Below are 16763 nucleotides of genomic sequence, written 5' to 3'. Positions count from 1 at the left end.
GTTTTAAGAAACAAAATAAATGCATTGTATCTAACAGACATACAGAAGAAGATGGTAGACACAAAAGAAAATTTTTCGAATCCGGTCCCAAATTTGCCCAACTATTAGCAAGTAAATTAAAAAAAAAAGAAGCGGACAGCACAATCCACAAAATTCAAGACCCAAGTTTCAGAATTTGTGTCCATAACCAGAGCCAAATCCAAAAGATTTTCCTAAACTATTACAAACATTTATACACACAACCAACTTAAAACCCCCCCACCAAATACAGAATAAAAAAAAAAGCTTAATTTACTAGGTATAACAGAAAATGAGTTACTCACAGCTGAAATAACTGAAGGAGAACTGTCAAGAGCCATAACAGATCTAAAGGCAAATAAAGCACCTGGGCCATAACATAATAATTCAAAATGGAGTTATTACCTTTTCTAACCCTAATTTTAAATAAAGCATTAAAAGAGGACAAAATTCCACCCTCATGGAAACAAGCCAATATATCAGTGATTCCGAAAGAAGGAAAAGACCCACTTAACTGTAGTTATTTAGACCCATCTCTGTCCTCAATGTGGATTCTAAACTGTTTACAGCTATCATGGCAAAGAGATTAGAATCTGTGCTGCCGTGTTTTATCAATACCGATCAAACAGGCTTTATTTCACAAAGACAAGCGCATGATAGCATAAGACGTACCTTACACATATTGAGCCCTATTCAAGGAAACAAAATAGAAGCAGCGATGGTCAGCCTTGATGCCGAAAAAGCTTTTAATTTGGTAAGCTTTATTATAAGTTCATACAAGTAATAAAATTACTATACACAAAACCAACCGGCCGTATGAAAATTAATGGTCAATTGTCAAACACCTTTGAACTGGAACGCGGAACAAGAAAAGGATGTGGGCTTTCACCCCTCCTTTTTGCACTCTACATTGAACCCCTCGCTCAACTAATCCGGCAAACTAAGGATGTAAAAGGAATATCTATTGCAGGGCGAGCATAAGGTTACCCTATATGCTGATGACGTAATAATTTACACAGGTGAACCAAATGTGTCATTGCCCACATTCTTTGAATGTTCAAATACATTTGGATACCACACAGGTTATACAGTAAGTTAAACATTGGGAAAACAGAAATACTGAGTTTAAACTATAATCCACCAACCCTACTACGTACCAGATTAAATCTCAAATGGGACCTGTCCTCGCTAAAATACTTGGGAATTATAATTCCCAAAGATATTTCTAACATAGCATATTATAATTATGAAGAATTGATCACAAAGATCAAATCTGCTGACATCAACAGATGGTCCGCCGTCCATTACATCAGCCTGACCCAATGAATTAAATCAGTGAAAATGAACCTACTACCAAGATTCCTGTTTCTGTTTCAAGCCTTTCCTGCTGAACTTACCAAACAACAGTTTTTACAATGGGAAAAAGTTTTATCAAGATTCATCTGGCTGGGCAAAAAGCCACGAATTAGATTTAAAACCTTACAGCTCCCCAAAGAAAGAGGAGGGATGGCAGTCCCTAACCTAAGAGATTACTTTTATTCCGCACGACTCGAAAACCCCTAATAAATCATTGTAATCCAAATTACTATGCCCGTTGGAAAGACACTGAATTACTTTTGGTTTCAGACCCCCCACTACAGGCGCTCATGGGAAACAAAGATATAGGGCAAAACCTGGAAAAAGTTGAAAACTCATGGATAGTGACACAATTGAAAATCTGGTCCCAAATAAAGGAGGAACACAGACTACACAATAACGTAAAAATTGTGAGATGGTGCGCATACCACCATGATTTCAAGCCCAACCAGTTAGACACTGGATTTCGCCATTGGAAAAGGCAAGGGTTAAACACATATCACTCTTTACTCGACAAGGGAATAATGAAAGATTTCCAAACACTTGAGGATAATCATAACTTAAGAGAAATATGACTTTTACAGATATTTACAACTACGCAACCACACTTACAAAGTGATCCTCCACACCATGGATACACAGGAACCAGTGCTTGGTGAAATATTAACAGCCTACAAAATTGTAAAAAAGGTTTGATATCTAGACTTTCAAGGGATTTAAGAGTAAATAATTGACTTCAACTCAATATTTAAAAAGTAAATGGGAGAAAAAAGCAACAACTACTATGACAACTATGTCAGACGAAGACTGGAGAGATTGCTGTATATCAGTGTGGAAATGATGAGTTGATGAGGTTTTTTTATTACACCCAAACAAGAGAAACATGGCAATGGAGATAAAAGCAAGTGCTGGAGGCAGTGTGGAGAAGTAGAAGCCATCCATTAACACATATTTTGGGAATGTTCCATTATAAAACAATTTTGGAAGGAAATACAAAAACACATTGAATCTATATTAAATAAGACAATTCCCTGTGATTTTACTAATCTGATTTTAAGTAACACACAACTCCCAACTTCCAATGAAAATTTATTCAGAATATTAACAACTGCTGGTATAAAAGCAGTGACAAGACACTGGCTCCTTCCCACTGTACCCATCGTGGACAATTGGATAGACATTGTAAATGAAATCTGCCAGATGGAAAGACTAACCTACTCACCTCAGATAGAGTTGCCCAAATTTTTGAAGATATGGTCACAATACTATGGTTAATCATTTACAACAAATGGAGGTAATGAATATATCTGGCTTGTAATGATAATCAAGATGAATGTTCTCTTATTTATTTATTTATTCATTTTTACTTCCCTCCATCCCTAATAATCCATCCGCTGTTCCCTGTTTTGTGTCTTGTTAGATACTAAGTTATGTTCTTGAAAAAAGAAAAGAAATGTTGAGAATGGAGATATAAGTCAAGGGTCCAAAATTTAAATGTACTGTTTTATAACTTTCTCAATGCTCATAAATGAAATTTGAAGAAAAAAAAAGAATTGCCCATCAGAGGGTAAATAAAGTTAATTGAATTGATTATAATCATTCAAATACCTAATTGTGGTTAATTCTAAGTGGTGACAAAACTAGTACAAAAAGTGGAAATGACTCATTTTGGAACAAAATGTGAACAAAATGAGAAGTTAGCCCATCTTAATAAATCATCATAGAAATCTGAAGTTAGACATTTTTCTTAGAACACAAATCTACATTTTTCATTTTCAAAATAATGACAATGAATGCCAGTCTAAACTTTAAAATAGTATTTTTAAATAAAATAAAAGGTTACAGGGAAATTTGAGTTTTTTGAGTCTTGAATCAAGATTTTGACATATTTCAATAATTCCTTTTAGATCTTAGCTCTTAATGAGACAAAATTCTCCTCTGTGCTGATTTTGAGCAAAACCTAAAAAGGCGGAGAGCAAAGAGAAGTTAAAACAGCTTCAAACTGGAAAAATACCTTAAAAATATTCATTTAAATTTAAATATTAATTCATCTATTTTTCAATGTGTGAACTAAATGAATAGATTTGACCGAGCATTAAGCAGCTTCAGGCTTGTGTGCAGCATTTATTATGACTGCTATTTTCTTTTTGTTAAAAGTAAATTTAATAAAGTAAAAGCCCGTTGGTATGTGATTACGTTCTGTTTTAAAATCAATACTCACTGTGACTTGTCTTCAGACGTGTTTTGACCTTTGGAAAAGGGTTGCTACAGTGTTAGACTTTCCTTTGATGACTTTAATTAGCCCCTGATAATATCATCGAATCTTGAAAAGCGGAAAAATCAATTGTAAGTACAAAGTTCTTACGTACTTTCTGCTCTGCATGGAGCTTCACTTCCAAACACTTTTCAAGCTGACTTTTTTTGGAGAAAAATAGAGCAGATCTGCTGAAAGTGTTGTTGTGCAGCAAACTCCCGCGATGTGTGTGATCCATCATGCAGCGGAGATTTCCTCAGAAAAACTGGTGTTTTATCTTTTCGTTGACTGTCATGGCTTGGGGGGGTTTGCGCCCCACAAACCTGCATGGGGACATGCTTGTGCACTGTCAAGTTACCATAACACATAAATCTGTCTGGCACGGTCATTCATCACCAGCAAACGATATGCATGTGGAGGAGGAGGAGCAGACTGCAGACTCTTTCCCCTTTAGGCTTTTATCAGTGGATTGAATAAAAAACTGGGAATACATTAGAAAGTTTATGGTGGTGCTAAAGAAGCAAAGAAATGGTTTTGTTAATGTAAACATACTCGTACGACATCGCAGGTTCCAACTGGTAACTTTTGATGGGTGAGAATGAGGAGTGAAGATCATAAACATCTGTTGTTCTGCTGCAGAACCTTTGAAAAGTCTTTAGACTAAACCTCATGGGGGAAAAGTGAAGCGAAATAATTCAGAAGTCGGACTGCAGTCAAGAGGATTGGTTTGGTCCAGTCCAGGATCTGATTTCACTGTACCTGTGATGGGGGGGGAGTTTATTTACATAAACCCTTATTGTATTAGAGGCCGTGGATTAAAGATTTGAGAACAAATCAAGTGGAATTTGAAGTGAAGAAAGCTGCTCAAATGAAGAAAATACAAAAACCTGATCGGAAGGCCATTAATTAATCCAAGGATTTGGTCATAACTGCCCTTAAGGGTATATACAGGCTGTCCGCGGGTGAAAACCAGCCAATTTAAGACATTTGCAAATGCATACACGTATCCCATGGAGGCTTATAAACACATTACTAATGTTACCTGATTATTAAGGAACTTTTCTATAAAATGCTAACCAACATTTTTTTCACTTCATAAACTTTCCTTCTTGTTGTACATCCTCCTCTTTGTTTAAAATAAAACAGTAAAATAAATCAGTGGCTGCAAAGAAAGGGCCAAACTGGAAAGACACCCGGTACCCTGGTTAAGGCGGTAATGGTTTGACGGTTTGAGCTGCATTCAGCCGTTTGGTGCAGTGACCAGGTTACACACCTGCAATTTCAAAGGTTAAGAGCAGTTTATTGCAAAAAAAAGGAGGAATGGGAGTAATGGCGGGTGAAGGCAGGGGGCTGAGTGAAGCTGAGCAGCAGGCGGGGGCGAAGGAGCGAGGTTGTGGAGTTCAGCGACACCAAGCTGGGGTCAGCGAAACAGACGAGCAAGGACTGGTTCACGGGCCGGGAGAGCTGAGGGGGAGATGGAAGGTCGCGACTCTAACATCTAATAGGGAGAGTGAGGAATGAATATTGGAGGAAATAAATGAGAAACTGCTGCTGGAGTGCAGCTTTGGTGCTTAGAAATCTGAAACGTTACTCTGCAAAAGCAGTTTTACACATGTAGCTCCTGATTTGCTAAAAGTTGATAAAAACTTCTGCAAACTTTACAGAAAACTTGTTGCACATATTTTGCCAACTGATGTACTAATTTCCATCCGGACGACAGAAAAGTCTGCAAAGTCATTTGTTTTTGCTGAAGATGCAGAACGTGTAAAAATAGATCAGTTTGGTGCCTGTAATGTGATTGATCAAACATGTTTTTGTGCCTGTTTTTCATACCAGAAAGGCTGCTGCAAACCGGCACAATAGAGGGAACAAACACAGCATCTTTATTGCTCTAATAAATATTTTTTTGTAATGCCAGAGGCAAAGATTATGGAGACGTATCGCATACCCAGTGTTGCAATCTTTCTCGCGTCTGAAGGAGTTAATGGCTGTTACGGCACCACTCATGATAGTTAAAGCTGACATTAATTATGTTCTTTTTTTTCCCAGATAGCCTCCTTTTTTTTTAACTTGGATGGTTATTTTTGCGCACAGTTCCCTCGTCTTCATCTCCTGCTGCACTACTGGGCCAGCTGACAGCTTGTACAACACCCATAGTTCTTTGATCCCTTTTGTGAGGGTCATCATCAGCGCAGATGCCGGCTTCATTGTGCTTCAATATTCTGATTGCCCCGGTGCCTTTTGTCACAGAAGACGGTCGTAGATGTCCGACCATCTTCAGGAGCTGCAGCCTTTTTCAGTTCTCTGAAGCCACACGGGTTCTGGGCTTGTGGAACCGATTAAATGCTCCCAGTAAAATGATCAGACATATTTATTATTGATTGACAATCACATATTTTCTATATTCAGCTTGAATTGCTTCTAGTTTCACCATCATGTTACCTCGTCCACGAGCATTGTTACGTTACAGAATGTTTACTTCGTCTTTTCTGATGCAGCTGCTTCTTAACTTCTGTTCGTTACAACCGCCATCTCAACAGCTCATTTCAACTAATGCTCCAGCATTTAGCTTCAGCTCGACACTTAAAATTAAATTTCTAAGCAGAAACTCGACCTGTTCACTCTTGAATTGTATCTGCAATAGAAACCATATTAATAACGCTGGAGCAAAAGTAAAACTGTTTAGTCAACTGTGGATTGGACTCCAAATGCTGTAAATGTCACCTTTATTTTAGTTTATTATCTATATTTTATGACTCATTTCATGTGTTTTACTTAGTTAAAAACCTGTGAATTACAAGGAAATGATGAAACACGACAACAGAGATGCTTCTATTCACACCATCCACCCATTGACTGTATCTGAGAACTGGACTGAGTGTGACGTCATCCATAGAAAATGTCCAGTTCAGTCCAGTTCTCTTCTACAGTCTATAGTTGGAGGGGTGGATCATAGTCCAGTCCGATGTGTACAGAAAGAACAGAAGTTGGCTTAATACGCATCCTAGGGGAGAACCAGTGATGCTGATACTTACTTTTAGTCACAAAAACTGTTTGTCAGAATCTCAGAAATAGTCTGATTGCATGAATGAAGAGGTTTAAAAGAAAACATGAAAAGAATTTATCCATTCTTACAATATCTATGTGACCAGGGAAAGCATAGGCTAAGTGGAACTTTAAAAAATATTTTGGAAGACGTAAAATATATCTTTAGATCTCAGACATGAAAAAACATGTTTAGGTTTTTTTGTGTCATCTTTATTTTATCAGGAACTCCCATTAAGATCAAATCTCTTTAGTAAGGTCAAAGTGTTCAGGTGGGACTTTCAGAAGATTTTGAAGAGCCCCCCCCCCCCCCCCCCCCAACAACAGAAGGCAGTTTTGAATCAGCAGAGGGGGCTGAAAGCTGAAACTGATGGAAGAAAAAAGTTGTTTCAGAAATCCTCATTTAACCCAAATGGACACCTGCAAATGCATGTGTTTCTACAGAGAGGCTGGGCTAAATCCCTGTGCACCAAACTACAAGACTAACTCCTTCTTCAATTAAGTGCAAATTAGTTTGAGCTTCAAACAAAACAAATCAAAAGAGTGATCTGGGAAGTGTCTCTCAGGTGCAGAACCCTGTCATTTAGTCACCCTTTCATTTGCATCTGTCAGCATCCTCTGCTGTTTGAATTTTTCCATCAGATTGTTAACCAGGCGGACTGCTGGCAGCTGCATTTTATTGCTTTGGAAGCACAGCCTGCGTGTAAATTATCGCTCGTTGTTTCAAGGTTTTGGTTCATGAAGATCAGGGAAGTTTGTCAGCTGCCACAGCCCTCCTCTGCTGAATCCGTGGATGTTTTTTTTGGCTTCGGCTCCTCTTGTAAAATGCCTGAGATGAAAGTGAAATTGATTCTCCATCTGAGTCCTTAAGAGGAAGGCCACCGCTTCACCGAAGGCCTCTTTGCAGAGCAGCTGTCCTCCACGACCTCTGGCTGCAGTTTTCAAATGAAATGTGGATCTTGTAGAAGTGGTTGGAGGCCTGGAAGTACCTGAGCCGGCTGCAGTTTAGCATTGGGTTTCCTGTCCCTGTTGGAAGAGCATCCTCGGTTTGCTCCTCGCTGTCTGCTGGATGATGGACTCTGTTTAGAGAGGAGCTTTTATCTCTGTGTGTCTCCAGGTTGATGTACTGAGAGATGCGAATTTAAGACGCGCTGGAACAAACGACGGCACAAGACACTTTTTTTGCCTGTCAGGGACTTTATGAGCTTCACACGGGCAATAAAGCTGTTGTCTGCTCTGGACTCCTGTGGCGTCCTCCCGTCAGGCGGAGACGCAATAAAAAAATGTGTCTTTCTGCAGGTGGAGTCCCCGCTGGCTGTGGACGCTGCACTCGGGGAGGCGGCGTTCTCCGTCACTGATGACAAGGTGTCCATAACGGAGCTGCGCGTTCACACCGTCTCAGGCCTGACTCTGTCGCTGCAGCCCAGCCCGGGAAACAGCCACACCATGGTTGCCAAGGCAACCGCTGTGCAGACACTCACCGCTCTCAAACAGGTAAAAACCCCTGTTATTTCTGCAGAAGCTACTTTTATTTTTATTGGGTTATTGGGCTGTTTGACGTGACGGAGTTTTAGGGGCCACCATAACAAAAGAAAAATAAACAAATATAGAAGAAGATAGCTGGAACATTATGAGTAAGAATTTAACGTGAAAAATGTAAGAGAAAAAAGTCAAGATTTTACAAAGAAAATCGTAAAAACTATTGCGCAATTCTGATTAATAGGAATGAAATAATATTGCTCAAGAATCTGTGAATCTAGTTTCTTAAATGTGCAACTTTATTTAAAAATAAATGACTTTTTCATCCTGAAATTGTGAGTTTTTTAATCAATAATATATCAATAATATACTCATCAATGATAAATGTACCTTTTTAAAAAAAATTTCATAATTAATTGATGTCAAAAGTTTATCTTTTTCTTATACGTGTACAACTTTATTCTGTAGCCCTTGAAATAGCACATATTTGGGGGGAAAGTGTATAAATATACCAAATATATGTAAATAAAATTTTTTGAGCAATCCAATTTCATTATTTCCAATTACCAGAGCTACATACCCAAATATAAGATTATACAGCTAATTTAAGGATTTAATTTAAACTTTATACGGCAAAACATTACAACGTATTATAAAAAATCCTATCAAAACAACCAATATTTTACATATAACGAGGAAAAAAACATATTTTGTTCTATATTTTTGAAGTTGTTTTGATGAGGACATTTTTTCAATGTTGCATGAAACGTTTTCCCACAAAATAAAACGAATGTATTTTAAATGTTCCTTTAAAATGATTGTTAAGCTGCATTCTCACATAATTTTTAGATTATTTTTTTTAAAGTAGTGGGGAATATTACGAGTCAGAAATGTGAAAAAGTGTCCTAATCACTTCAGATCATTTTATCTACATAATAAAACAGTAGCAGTCACTGATCGCTCAATTCAGTGCATTAAAATAGCGAGACTTAATCAGTGCAGCGGATTTCAGTATTTTCTAAAAATCCTTTAGTTCCTCAGGTCTAATAACATTAAATCCTGCGGTTAATATTTTAAGCTACAGTACATTTTTTCAGAAAAAGTGCCAAATATGCGCAGCTGCAGCAAATGAATAGGAATCTGTGGTTTTAGTTCAAACTAGAATAATCGAGCCTGGAGGAACACTTTTCTTTAACTCTGAATCCAGTTTCCAAAATGGATTAAGTTACTCTAGAGGCAGGAATGTGCTTGCTCTGGGAAGAGTGTTTCTTTTTTTTTCTTTGCTATTGTATCTTCACACAGAGAGCACGACCTCTGCTCAGAATTAAGATGAAGTAATGCATGCATGTGCTTTCCAGCCCTTTGGCTGCCCTGCAAGTTGCTAAAATTGCAAAATGACCAAGAAAAGAAGTGAGCATTAAATTCCAATTTTTCCCGCTTTCTGCTTCTTGGCCACCTTGAAATTTAATTATTGTAATGTATTGTCCTAAGTGCTCCCCAAGGCTGGGCCATAAAAGGCAGCCAATCCCTCCACCGGCGAAGCTCTCAGAGGACCACTGCAGCTATTTCAAGACATTTGATTCCGTTTTAGAGGAAAACTTTCCCGATGTCCTCTACGGCTGCAGAAATGAGCGAAACACATAAACCATGATGTGAAAGATTTACAGTCCGGGCCTCTTTCTATCATTCCCTTCATTTCCTGGACAAGCGATTCCCCGCTTACAGTAAAACTATTCTGCCGAAATGAACTCGCTCCCACTCGTTAAACGAAAAATCGTTTGTGGCATACTTTTAGATCTGAATGGGTCTGATTTGCATCTCGAGATGGAGCAAATATTTACACCCCTGCTGCATATTTTATATGCTAAGCTGACATGCAGAACATGGCAGTATCAAAGAAAATCAATCTTAATCACATTAGCTACTTTAAGGAAATGCATACATGTGTTTCTAAAATAAACCCCGTCGGTGCAGTATATATATTTGATTCTCCCGTGGCTGCCTCCTGGTGAAACGTTGGCATTTTCTGCCTGTGTTTGAGTTCAAAGTAAAGAGGATTTTCTCCCCGCATTCTCTTTAGACTGTTGGACAAAATGCCGCCACTCTTTCCTCGTGAATGTGGCTGATGCTTAAGCTATCTGTGAACAGAAGAGACCGCCCTGATTACACAGGCAGCCGTGTTGTTGCTTTCAGTCTGCAGCAGATGATTTTTCCATTTTATCCAATCTCTCCACAGGGGGGCGAAGACTGACACCAAAAACAAAAACAAAAAAATAGTGGGAGAAATACATGCAGCAAATACAAAGAGGCAGACTCATCAAACCTTGTTTGTCTGAGCCGCAGAGCCAAACCTGTGCTGCTGCTTTTGGGGCCACACAGACGTTCCTCTGCTGCTTCTTCCTGCTGCAAGCCGCTTTCATGGCGTCAAAATCAGACCTGCCTGCTCTCTGGCATGTTGTGAGCGTGGGCTACCGCCGATGCTACGCTAACGCTCCAGAGATCTGAGCATTGGACCCAGGCCAGGCACTTCAAAGGTGTATTTGGGAACAGTTTTAAAATGTGTCCAATTATGTAAAAAAAAGAGCTAAAATGTTGATTTCAGTGATCAAATACTGGAGACCCTCAAACTGTCATGCTGCATTCACACCGCCCTTAGCGACACGTGTTCAAGCGGCCACTTCTAAGGAAAAGTCTATGTAAACACGCACAAACGAGCATTTTGGGCTTCCGCGTTCAAAACTTGCATTCAAGGGTTGCTACGCAGGTTTCCACGACTAAACGTGTGGCCATGAAACTTTGATCAATCAGGCACTCGGATTAGGTAACACAGTGAAAGTCAAATAAAGGTAAACCTCCTGACATGATAGTTATCCATATCTGCCATTGCTAGGACGCTGGAGATGAACCAAACCATTTCCATTTTTTTGACCAATTTTTGATATTTGCTTTGACGTTTGGCCTCATCCAATCATAGGTGGCAGACATGCGCTAGTAAGCAGTAATACAAGAAAGCCCCTCCCTGCTTGTCTAGTGTGAACAACATGGGCTAGCCCATCGTGTACTTAGCTTCACGTTTCAATGAAAATGTAAAAATATTACTACTTCTCTATATAACCGCTGTCTCTGTTTTTTGTTTTTTTACCATTTTTAAAAACAACGTTGTGCAATTTTGGATGTTTTTTTTTGTTTTTCTTTAACAGCGCAATGTGTTCTGTGTCCTGATTAATCATAAAACCTTGTCAATCAATCTCCTCCATGCCAGGTCTCCCCTGCAGAACATGTGCAGCTTTCCAAATTTACAGAAATCTTAGAATTTTAGAGTTTAAACAACAGAGATATGTGTATAAAGTGTGTAGTTCTACAGCCTTTACACATCTATAATCTTTCTTTCCATCTGATTTCACCTATCGCGATTCTTTCAGTTTCTTGTAAACATCTTTTCCCTATTAATCCAAGTAAACAAATAGACTCATAGCAAAGGTGACACATTTAGTTTTGACACCACATGAAACTCTCAATGCAAAAGTCTGAAACTCTGATCCATGCAGCGTGGTGGGCGTGTCCAGTTTAAATGTCAAGTCATCGTAGAGACGCGATGAGAAGTCCCGTGGTGTGTTCTGGCCCGTGAATTCCGGCGCCTCGTGGTGCGGCGCTTCTAGAGTTTAAATATTTTAACTTTGACGAAGAAGTCACATCGCATTAACCAATCAAGAACTCCGCTTTGGCCCGTGATATGGTGATGTCATCAGTAGGCTGCGTGTGTTCGCTGTTTGATCAAAGCCACAACAAAGTACTCTAGTTTCCAGCTAACTATGTTTTCTTTAAATAAATCAAGTGTGAAACAATATAAAAGTTACTCAAAGCATTCAGAAAAATGGGCGCCTGAGGTTTTTACTTTTTACTTTTTTCTGTTTTTTTTTCTCCTACTTGGTGTTTTTATTCGAGTTTTATGATAAAATTTTTATCCAAGCCTCATTTAAAAAGGAGGGAAACTTCTCTTAGGATGGCAAAACCCCTTTTTTTTCGGAAAAACTTCTTTTTTACTCAAACTAAACACCACATCTGTTTGTTTCTTTGTCTGACAGGAAGCCAGTTTTTCCATCTGGATGCTTTTCAGCGACAACACAGCTGCCAATCTCATTTACTTTGATCCCAAAGACTACAACCTCAACGCGTCCTCGCTGAATGACAAAGTGGTGTCGGTGTCCCAGGAGCCCCAGCAGCGCTGGCCTGTGGTGGTGGCAGAGGGGGAGGGATCTGGCGAAGTGGTGCGCCTAGAGATGACCATCTGCGAGGCCTGCCAGAAGACCAAACGCAAGAGCGTCATTGCATCGGCCGAGGTTTACGCCAAGGTGCGCTTCGGCCCAGAGGATGACTCAGAGGAAGACACGACGACGGAAGGCGAGACGGAGCCGGCCCCCGTCACCAGGCGGCCAGCCATTGATCCCAACAGCAGAATTTATGAGACGTCTAATGAGCAGCCCGCCAGTGTTCCTATTGACTACACCAATTTCCCCACAATCAGTAACCAGGGAGTTCCGACTGAGAGCGATGAAGACGAGGACGAGTTTGTGCATTCCCCCCGCAGCATGACGGACCTGGAGATTGGCATGTATGCCCTGCTGGGAGTCTTCTGCCTGGCCATCCTCGTCTTTCTTATCAACTGCATCGTCTTTGTGCTCAAATATCGCCATAAGCGCATCCCGCCTGAGGGCCAGGCCAACATGGACCATTCCCACCACTGGGTGTTCTTGGGGAACGGCGAGCCGCTGAGGGCCCAGTGCGAGTTGTCCCCACAGCAGGTGGAGAGCCCCAGCAACCCTCTGGAGGGCGTACAGACTTGTTGCCACGGCGACCACCACAGCAGCGGCAGCTCTCAGACCAGCGTTCACAGCCAGGTCCACGGGAGGGGTGACGGCAGCTCCGGGGGCTCCACGAAGGACAACGGCGAGGAGACCAGTTCACCCACGTCCAAGCGCAAAAGAGTCAAGTTCACCACCTTTACCACCCTCCCCACAGAGGAGCTGCCCTACAACTCCATCCCCATAGCAGATGAGGAGGACATTCAGTGGGTGTGCCATGATATGGGCTTTCAAGACCCTGAGGAACTGCACAATTACATGCGCAGAATAAAAGAGATCGCCTGAGATGAGAGGCGTGTTACTGCTCTCAGCTTTCAACAACAAAAGTTTCTTTCTGTTTTTTGTCTTTTTCACCTGAGTGGAAGGTGATTTTTCACAGACTGAGAGGCAAACGGTTTTTGTTTTGGGTTAGGGTTTAGTTTGCACAGTGCTGTAATCTCATACACCCTCACACAGAAGCCAACGGAAGCCAAAGACTCGAGCAGAGGGACCTCCGTCACCAGAGACGTTTCTGTAAATCTTTCGGCAAACACGCCTCGCCGGGAAGCTGAGCCATGGACACACAGGAGCTGCTCCAGCTCTCCTCTTTTCAGGAACTGACTCTGGAGGATCGGGAGAGGCTACGTTTGAGGCTGTGTTCCAGAGGCTCAGCGGGACTCTGCTGTACTCTGCCCACTCCAAACAAAGAGGCCTTTGGGGAACAAAAACTGTCAGAGACTCCAGGAAGCTGTTTTCAACCGTTTTGTTTGGCCAAAGGAAGAAAAGCTTTCTTTTAATGGCAGAACGTTTTTCTCATTGCGTCACACCCTCATGGTTTGTTGTCATCTTCATCTCATTGTCTACATTTCCTGGTCGTTAAAGTCAAACAAGTCGTCCCGGCACCTTTGATCAGGGCGGACGCTCTCCGGTCACAGAGGCGAAAGTAAGGATGGAAAATCCAAGAGGACTCTCAGCCACCACCTTTTTTACTGTAAATGTCTCTCCATACACATGAGCAAAACTAAATACGTTACCGTGCATTTAAGGCATGCCACGTTTGGCCTCCATACATGCAGACATTCCTCTAAAGTGTGTGTAAATATTGCATCCAGAAGGAGGCGTTCCAGCCTGCTGTTTAGGAGGTTTCTCCCTCCGACTTGCAGGATTTTGAGGCTGGTCGGAAACATTTACGCTCCTGCTGTGGATCAGTTTCTCCATCCTTTATGTGACGACAGATGCATAGAGTTTGAACTCATTGGTGTCTGATTTTTAAACCTTTGATGACATCTTTCCCCAAGTTTTATTGGCTTCAGCCTCTGGGAGGATAAAGAAATTGAAACAAATATTTATATATATATATATATACACATATGAGTTAGTGACATTAATAGTGAGCACAAATCCCGTCAAATCTGCTGGAGATGTAGTTTACCCTCAAAGATGGTTACATAATGTTGGTTATTTTTCCCACTACGTTCCCCATCCTCATCCTGTTTGCTCTCGTTCAACCATCACAGGTTTCACTGGCAAAGACACAACCAGAAGATCTGGCCTAAATGCCAATTAGGTGACTGTACTGTTAGATGTTTACAGACGCTGACACTCAACTAGCCAAACTTAGTCCTGACAAAGACTTTTAGCGAAACATCGAGAGATGACAGCAGACTCCTCATCGTTCATAACAGATGACTTTGGAAAGTTAATGCTATTCCAGCTCTGATCTCACATGAAACGAGTCCTTTTCAGGACTAACGAGACAACCGCCAGATGAAAGATCACTTAGAGCAGTCCTCCTTTAATTCTGTGCATCCTGAGGACTCAGATCTTTCTTTCATGTCAGCTGACTGACAGATTTCCATGATCCCACGAGCCAACAGAAGTCACGTTCCTCGTCTGTGGTGATAATGAGCATCATCTCGGTTTGTCCGCTAAAGCTGTCACTCCAAACTCTCTGCTGCTCTCTTACCTGCTTTTAAAGAGCCATCCCAGAATGAATGCACATGAGGGAAGGAAAGAACATGGAAAAACACCAAGTTGATCTCTTGATCCTTGGGTTGGGGTTGAGTTTGATTGGATTGCTATTGAACACCATTTAAAAACAAAGATTTGTGTTCATTTGAAGAAGTTCTGAGGTATAAAATAATATTTAGTGCGGACTTTAGGTGTCAATAAGGTCATTTGGAAAAAAGAAATTCATAAAATGTTCTGAAAGTTGGTGTTGCAGCTTTACCCCTTCTTAATTCAATACCACAGAATAAAAGCTGCAGCTTTAGGAAAACTTTACTTTTATTAATTCTTTAGCTTCTGGATCAAAGTAACCAGGGCAACAGGAAATTCAGTCTCCAATAACTTTGATGGGAGGATACGATAAAAATAGGCAAACTTACTCACATTTCAGGGGGTTTTCTAGGTTATTTGTTTGCCTCTTTTTTTCTATGATGTCAAATTATTGACAGGGGACTATTGACTGGATATGAAAACTGGACTGAGCTACGTCAATCATAGCAAATGGTTTACTTCTGGCTCCAACCAAATCAAGTCAGTTCAGTCGCTGTTTTTTTTGTGAGACGGATGCCGCCATGTTGGAGCCAGACGTCGTCTGTAAGCAGTGATTGGTTCGAATTTGCCAGAGCTGAGAAAACAGCTAGTTGAGTTCGTTTTAGTTGGTCATGTGACCACATCCACCTCTACTGCGATCATTGATTTTGACCAAGTGGAGGCAAATTCTGTCATTTTGGATTTTTGCTCAGCGAAATTTTAGCACAAATTTGAAGAGAAGTTGGAGAAAATGTCTCTTTCTGAAGAATAGTTTTCGCTCCGTGAGACCAAACTGTGAGGGTTTAGTTTACCGCTTCCTCTCTTGATGCCAAACGCCGATTGATTCTTGTCCTGAAAAGTCCCGACATTTGCTAAAATCCCGGCTGAATCGGAGAGAATTAGCAGCGTTTCCGTTTTATCTGGATGAATGTAGATTTCCTGACAAAACCTGGCTGCATTTGTTTTTGTTTTTGGGTTGATGTTGCAGTGAAAAGCCTTTTTGGTGCCCAGGTTTTCTCATCCATGTGTCACCACATCAAACTCAGATTTTTGTGCTTTCTTCTTTCTGCATTTCTTGTCCCTTGTGTTCTGCTTTCATGCTCCTTCGGTCCTCTTTCTGTGTTTTCTTCAAGCTGCTAACAGAGACTTCTTGCTACATGTAAATGAAGATTTGGAATCATGTCCTTTTGCGCCCTCACACCTGCCCTCGGTGAACTGTGCACGACATGCACGGCTAGGTGAAGTGAGCCGCACACTGGCTATAATATTGTAATGTACAGAGCACTGTTACATTTCCTGTATTCTCTTGAAAGCGAGCCCTTGTATTTTCCCATTATATGTAAAGTACTAAAGAAAAAAAACAATACACGGGTGACATGGTGTCATTTTTACTTTGCCTCCAAAGGTGATGCGTTTAATTAACGTTTTGGCGCGCTGTCGTTGGAGGAATTACGTTGGGAATTGTGCCTCAGCGCTGCATCTGTCGATCTGACCTTGAAGGATTTTCAGAGTCTCAGTCTCAGAAACTTAATAATTAATAAGTGAAACTTAATAATAATTTAATAATAATTATAATAATTAATAATAATTTAATAATTAATAATTATTATAATAATAACTTAATAATAATTATAATAATTAATAATAATAACTTAATAAATGAAATTTCCCCATTGTGGGATTAATAAAGTCATCTATCTATCTATCTATTAACCAACTTTGACGCATGTATG

At 40.4% G+C, this 16763-nt stretch overlaps 1 protein-coding gene across 2 annotated transcripts in view; it reads left to right on the top strand.

Moving 5' to 3' along the window:
- Positions 1 to 16396, top strand: part of tmem132e (transmembrane protein 132E) — a 476675-nt gene extending 460279 nt beyond the window's left edge. For both annotated transcript variants that reach the window (XM_023962717.2, XM_023962716.2), the window contains exons 8-9: positions 7973 to 8167; positions 12238 to 16396. In XM_023962717.2, the coding sequence (XP_023818485.1) occupies positions 7973 to 8167; positions 12238 to 13299 (1257 nt within the window). In that variant the 3' untranslated portion in view covers positions 13300 to 16396. The remainder of the gene's footprint in view (positions 1 to 7972; positions 8168 to 12237) is intronic.
- The last annotated feature ends 367 nt before the right edge of the window (positions 16397 to 16763 follow it).

This window comes from Oryzias latipes, chromosome 14, assembly GCF_053564925.1.
Source record: "Oryzias latipes strain Hd-rR chromosome 14, Olatipes_Hd-rR_3.1".
Classification (NCBI taxonomy): domain Eukaryota; kingdom Metazoa; phylum Chordata; class Actinopteri; order Beloniformes; family Adrianichthyidae; genus Oryzias; species Oryzias latipes.
Note: the sequence above shows the minus strand (reverse complement) of the source record. Positions and strands in the feature narration are given on the sequence as shown.